At 34.9% G+C, this 6,501-nt stretch overlaps 1 protein-coding gene across 3 annotated transcripts; it reads right to left on the bottom strand.

The window, feature by feature from the left end:
- Positions 1-417: 417 nt before the first annotated feature.
- On the bottom strand, positions 418-3,719 carry LOC104771328 (enoyl-[acyl-carrier-protein] reductase [NADH], chloroplastic). Of its 3 annotated transcripts, none has more exons than XM_010495843.3 (13): positions 3,559-3,719; positions 2,654-2,956; positions 2,427-2,536; positions 2,266-2,321; positions 2,103-2,187; positions 1,959-2,006; positions 1,714-1,788; positions 1,513-1,624; positions 1,386-1,437; positions 1,188-1,239; positions 1,048-1,105; positions 863-961; positions 418-764 (listed from the first exon to the last, which is right to left on the bottom strand). In XM_010495843.3, exons 2-13 carry the CDS (start codon positions 2,931-2,933, stop codon positions 619-621), a joined length of 1,173 nt encoding a protein of 390 aa, XP_010494145.1. In that variant the 5' UTR covers positions 2,934-2,956; positions 3,559-3,719; the 3' UTR covers positions 418-618. The 3 variants fall into 3 exon arrangements, with proteins under 3 accessions (XP_010494145.1, XP_010494147.1, XP_010494146.1); XM_010495845.3 differs by having other exon boundaries at positions 2,654-2,946; positions 3,559-3,690; XM_010495844.3 differs by having other exon boundaries at positions 3,376-3,617.
- Between the last annotated feature and the right edge of the window lie 2,782 nt (positions 3,720-6,501).

Here is a 6,501-nt window from a genome sequence, read left to right as displayed (position 1 = left end):
ACAGCTTAAGATAGAGAGAGAGAGAGAGGACAACTTAAGATAGAGAGAGAGAGAGAGAGGACAGCTTAAGATTGAGAGAGAGAGATGACAGATTAAGAGAGAGAGAGCAAGAGATGACAGTTTAAGAGGAGAGAAAGACAGAGTATCGCCGGCAGAATTAATCACCGCCAAGAGAGAGGGGGTTTTTTTGGGTTTGTGAATAGTAAAAACCTTTTAGTTTCTATATCTTTTGATATAAAGTAGAAATTATTGATGTTTGGGAAAAAAACTGTCAATAGTGACACTGAATATAAAGAAATGATGTACTGTATATTTTAATTTGCTCATGTGTATTTCCTTAATATTTTCATAATTAAAATAAAAAAATAAACTCAGGGTATTAATTGTAACACATCCAGACACTAAATATAAGAACAATTTTTAGAAAATGTATAATATATCGGCAATATTCATACTTTTCTATAACATCTGAATAATTTTTCTAATAAAAACATTTGATTTTTAAGGAAATTGAATGCCACATATCAATGTTTTATTATGCCCGTACATACTACTCATAAAGAAAAACAAGCAAGCTCACGGAATGGAATTTGTCAAGTTCAGTCGTCGATCAAGACACTAATTTTTGCTGTTGAGGTCTCTAAAAACCGGGCTGTCCAGTGCAACGCCCATTGCATTCAAGCCATTGTCCACATAGATGGTTGCACCTGTTATTGCCGAGGCCAGTGGCGATGCCAAGAAGGCTGCTGCATTACCGACTTCATCTGCATCATAGCCATTTATAAACCGAAGAAAATAAGAAAAAGAAAATGAAAAAAAAAATTAAAATGCCCAAGAGAATGTCGGTTTTAAGGAAAAGAACCGGCGGTCAGTGTTTTCTGGATAGGCCCATTATTGTAGGAATACTCAATCATGGTGTCTATGAACCCGATCGCTTTTGCTGCTCGGCTTCCCAAAGGACCTGAAACCCAAACAGTAGTAATCTGTTATTATCACAGCGCCTGAATATTTTGTACGACTAGCTTGCAAGAGTGAAAGATGAACTACCTGCAGAGATGGTGTTGACCCTAACGTTTTGTTTCCTTCCAGCTTCATATGCAAGCACCTATGTTGAACACGTAGTTTGGACTAAGACGCATCTCTTTTTTAGTTTATGAATACTATTCTAAACAGAATTGCAAACTTACTCGTGTATCACTCTCTAGTGCGGCTTTGGCAGAACTCATTCCTCCACCATACCTGCACAGAATGGAATAGATACTTGTGAGCCTATGAGAAATGAAACTCAGTGGCCTGTGGCCATTGTTGTGTTGTGTGTGCGCATTATTTAGCATGTTTTCTTGAATATTATATGCAGAAGCAGTGAAGCCCAGTATAACTCTTACCCAGGAATGATCCTCTCAGAGGCAATGTAAGTAAGAGATATTGAAGCACCTCCTGAATCATCATAGAGAAACAAATTAGAAGACATAAAGTATTAAGAATGAGAGCCATACAAACTATGTTACGTGCCTGGGTTCATGATTGGCAGAAAATGCCTGAGCAAGGAAACAAAGGAGTAACTTGAAGCAGAGATAGCAGCGAGATAGCCTTTCCTCGATGTCTCCAGAAGAGGTTTGCTAACCTAAACCTCAGGTGCAGTCATTAGGATACAAGTTGTACACAATGCACTTACTGTAGTCAATTAATCAATAGAACGTGTAAGTTCTCTACCTCTGGCCCATTTGCAAGGGAATGGACAAGAATGTCGATGCTTCCAAAATCTTTTTTCACACATTCAGCAGCTTCCTGAATTAAGCAACAACAACCAGATGAGGTAACAAGCCGCAGCCACTAATGAGTAACATACACTTAACTTGCTTTAGATGTGATCATACTTTTTTATGGACAAGTAAAAAACATTGCTGGCATGTTTAAAATGTAAAATCAAGGAGCAATTGTGTATCTCTAATCTATACCTGTACGGTCCAGTTTGATGATCCTGCATATCGCTTATTCGTTTTCACCTGAAAATGAATCATACAGTAGGTAGGGAACTTAAGAAGTAATACTGATATTAACGGCTCCATATGATGAGAAAGCTATGCACTTAATCCCCTTACATCTTCAGGCACATCTTCAGGATTGTCAAACACAGCATCCAAAGCATAAACCTTCTTAATCTCCATCAGAGATCCGTCTGGCAACCTGAATATAGATGGATGAAAAATTAATGTCCCATTATATCAAATATGCATGCCTTTACAACAATTTGTAAGTCCTTACACTCGTGACTGGTCGAACTTTCCACGTCTCAGGCTTGTCTCAAAAATATTAAGTGCCTAGTAGTCCGCTCAAAGGTGAGTATAATTAGTAATGGAGCTAAACTAAAAGCAGCTGAAAAACAAAAGCAATAGACTACAAAAAGGATTATGGAAATCACTTACAGGAACCCATGTCCCAACCAATATTTCAGCTCCAGCAGCAGCAAGTGATTTCGCTATGGCCCAACCATATCCATTATCATCAGCTATACCAGCAATGAAAGCCCTTTTCCCTGTATTATTTAAACTTGCTTAGTTCAAATATCCCAATTTGTAATAGCATCTTAGTAACATAGTAATGCTAAAAACAGGATGATTAAGATGACTACAAAAAAAAAAAATATGCCAACCTCTCAAATCAATTGGAAGCCCTGCAGGAGCCTTATTTTCACTGGACTCGGACATCGCCTTTGTGGAAAAACAAAAGGGTCTTTTAGAAGTTGGAACAGCACTGTGGTTTTTCAAACATCCAAGGTTCGATAAATGGCCAGTGCAGCTAAGTTTATCCCATGAAGCGTTTCCAGGATTGGCACCGACAATGTAGGTCCCTGCTTTAAGAACTTTGCAAGGCGAAGAAATGCTCGGCCTTCTTGTAGCAATTTGCAAGCTTGAAGCTGCTGTTGCCGCCATTCTCACAACCTTTCTAATTTTTCCTATGCAAAAGTGTAAAACAACAAGTCAAGAACCTAAAATCCGAGAAATGTCTAAACATTGTAAGACCAATGATGATGAGTTTCAATTCAACAGACAATCCAATCTATATTTTGGCACGTATGAGAATATATAAATTAACAAATATTTAAGAATCAGACCAAACCTAAAGCAAGAGTTCACATAAGTTCATTACCTGAACCTCATAACAAGTAGCTAAGAGGAGAAAAAGAACCCTATATCTAGAAATTTACAGAACAACATCAAAGAAATCTCAATCTAAAGAATGAAAAAAGAACCCAAAACCAATCTGCTGTTTTCTAATGATTTGATTAGAACACACAAAACAAAGTTCAAATTTTTCACATACGAGGATAGAGTTAAACAGAAACAAGAAGAGATCAATGTAGAGACCACATACAAGAACCATAGCAAACCACGAAATCGCACAAGTTTCGATTTTTTCGCAGCCTAACATCAGAGAATACTCAATCAACAGATATATAAAAACCTCCTCAAAACAACCCAAACTACATCTGCATTTTTCATTACGAACAGATGGGGAACAATAGAGAGCGAGAAAAAAAAAAAAAAAAAAAAAAACCTGAGCGATAAAGAGAGACAGGAGTGAGTAGGTTTGATTCGATGAGATCGAGGTGTTCTGAAGTTTATAAGTGATGTGAGAGAAGAGGAAGTTTATAAGGGTATCTTTATTGGGAGAACCCTTTTGTGTCTTAGAGTAAAAATATTATGTTAAGATAATGTAACATCATTAGTTTAGATTTTTGTTAAGATAGTTTGTTATCTGGAGAACATGTTTAAGATCATAATATTTAATAATATAATAATTTTAAACATATTACATTTGTAAAAACTTTAAAAATAATATTTAAATGCAAACTTATACAACTTTTACTAAAATTCAAAATACAATACCAAATTTTTATGAAACAAAAAAATATTAAAAATAAAAAAACAAACAAGTATATTACTTAATTAAAGCACACAAACATTTTATTTAATTAATACGTAGTTTAATATCCAAATTTATTTCATATATTCTCAATCAAATACTCTTTTAATTTGTAAAAAATTGTTTGCAAAAAATTGTATCCATTCACAGCTTGCCATATCAGCTTAGAACTGAGCCAAAATCAGTTCTACATCAAGAACAAAAAAGTATTCTATGAGCATTGTTCAATATATTTATCAATTTATTGGGCTAAGAACACTCAAACTGTTCTACCAATATAGATGGCCTAAGTGATATGAGAAGAGGTGACGACAAACAAAATAAAAATAAAAATGATACGAGTCAGTTTTCGTCTCAATTTCAAAACCGGTTCTGTTTTCAAACCAGCAATTTCGGTTAATTTAAACCGATTTTGGAAAAACAAATCATAAATGTTCTTTTACATGTTGTATACTTTTTTTTATGGCAGATTATCATATATTGGTATGTTTTTTGTATTATTATATTTTTTTATCGTATTTTCAATTTTTAAAATGTTAATAGAATAATAGCATAGCATTGTTTTTTGTTTTTCGTATCATCAAATTAACCGTTACTCTTATTCATTTGGAAATTTTTTCTAGTCTACATTAGTGATTTTGTTATGGTTTTTATTTTTATGTGTGGTACAAATAATCGGTGATGTATCCAGGACCAGGAGGATTGTTTTTTTTGTTGGAACAGCAAGAAATGTTTTCGTAACAAGTTTCATCTTCAACATGACTTGTAAAAAGTATGGAAAGCAATGAAGGGGTAGGTAAAACTTTATTTTATATAATTAAAACTCAAGCCCAAGAAAAGGGAAGTTTACTAGACTAGGACATAAATTGTGGTTTATTACTAGTTTCGAAGGTAAGGAGGTTTGCTTTTTAATGCCAAACTAGATTAGGACCCGCGGTACATCGCGGAACAAATTATTTATAATTAAAAAATTTAAATTATAAATTATATTTGTTGGTTATATATGTTATAGTTATATAATAATTATTAACTTTATGGTTTAAAGTTTAAACCATATACAATACTGCAATACCCTAGAATAGTACACATTTGGGTTTTTGTTCCAAAACTAGCACACATGCTGGAATGTTCCAAAACTAGCATTTCTTAATACTGAGTAATTAATAGAGAGAAATATTATTATTTCTGGAATTATACAATTATTATTATTTTTTGGCTTTTTCTTCGCCTTCGTCCTCAACAATTTTTGAGAGAGACTCACCGTACTCCTCTGCTTTCGCCGAATCCATAATCGATCGGAGTATCTTCTTCTTCGTCGTAACGGTCTCCTTAACCTTAGACAATAGAACGATTTGGTTTTTCGAATCATCATCGACTTCCACCACTTTATCGTCGGAGAAGGTTACGATAACGGCGGAAGAAGAAGAGGTGTATCAATTATAGAGTTTTGGTATGTTATTTCTACTATTACACTTCTCGACATGCTCACGCTTGATTCAAGATGATATAAGATTCAGTTTTTGCCAATTGCATAAGTTTTGCAGGGAGAGTTTGAAGCAGCTTCGTTGGGAGATGCGTATGAGAAGATTGAAACTTTGACGGCTCAATTGGAGAAATGATGGATGGGAAACTTAGTACAGGGAAGAAGCTGAACGAGGAAGGTGGTTCATGGGGAATGAATAAACAGTACATTACATTGTACTAGGAAAATTGATTGAATTAAGCTTTGTCTAAAATTCATGAAGCAAGGGATCCGTAAACATTAGGAAGACCTTCCTACACGGTACAAGAGACATTTGGCGATGGTTCTTGACGGAAACAACGGTGGTGTGGTCTGGTTAGGCGGCGGTGGTAGAGGAGAAAAGGAAGAGAACGAGGAAAGTGGTTCGTGGGGAATGAATAAACAGTACATTACATTGTACTAGGAAAATTGATTGAATTAAGCTTTGTCGAAAATTCATGAAGCATTGTTGAAAATTTAGGAAGGGATCCGTAAACATTAGGAAGACCTTCCTACACGGTACAAGAGACTTTGGCGATGGTTCTTGACGGACGGAAACAACGGTGGTGTGGTCTGATTAGGCGGCAGTGGTGGAGGAGAAAAGGAAGAGAACGAGGAAGGTGGTTCATGGGGAAGGAATCAAAAAGAGTGGGCCAAATTTGGTAGGCGGATTGTGTCCAAGGAGAAGAATGCAAACCAAACATACCTTTTTTCTTGGATTTCTGAATATTTAGGAAAACATTCCTAAAATTGAAGAACATCTTCCTAAATATGATGAAACACCTCCTAAACATTATGAAATTCTTCATAAATTTAAAGAAATGAGTTTTTGAATCTTTTATTTATGTTTTGCCTTATGTATCAACTTGGTTCTCTTGTTGTAGATATTGATTGGAATAAGAAGCTTTATATAATCTTTAAACCATTATGTTTATGAAAACCATCCTGAATTTCAAGGTGTTGATCCTCAATAGTATTGAACCCCCTAAATTCGTATAAATGTGTTTGTAACTCTATATTTTTGTGTCTTTTGCTTCAATGTGTCAAATATTAGTAGATTACTCTATAAGCCA

Source organism: Camelina sativa, chromosome 20 (genome assembly GCF_030686135.1).
Source record: "Camelina sativa cultivar CO46 ecotype springtype chromosome 20, ASM3068613v1".
NCBI lineage: Eukaryota > Viridiplantae > Streptophyta > Magnoliopsida > Brassicales > Brassicaceae > Camelina > Camelina sativa.
The sequence above is the reverse complement of the archived record's forward strand: the minus strand, read 5'-3'. Positions and strand labels throughout refer to the sequence as shown.

What these genes read in the sequence shown, in the direction of transcription:
- LOC104771328 (XM_010495843.3), bottom strand. Translation starts at nt 2,933, where the DNA reads ATGGCGGCAACAGCAGCTTCAAGCTTGCAAATTGCTACAAGAAGGCCG. An exon ending in AAGTTCGACCAGTCACGAGT is followed by an intron (nt 2,188 to 2,265) that starts GTAAGGACTTAC and finishes ATCTATATTCAG; the next exon opens with GTTGCCAGACGGATCTCTGA. An exon ending in TCTGAGAGGATCATTCCTGG is followed by an intron (nt 1,240 to 1,385) that starts GTAAGAGTTATA and finishes CATTCTGTGCAG; the next exon opens with GTATGGTGGAGGAATGAGTT.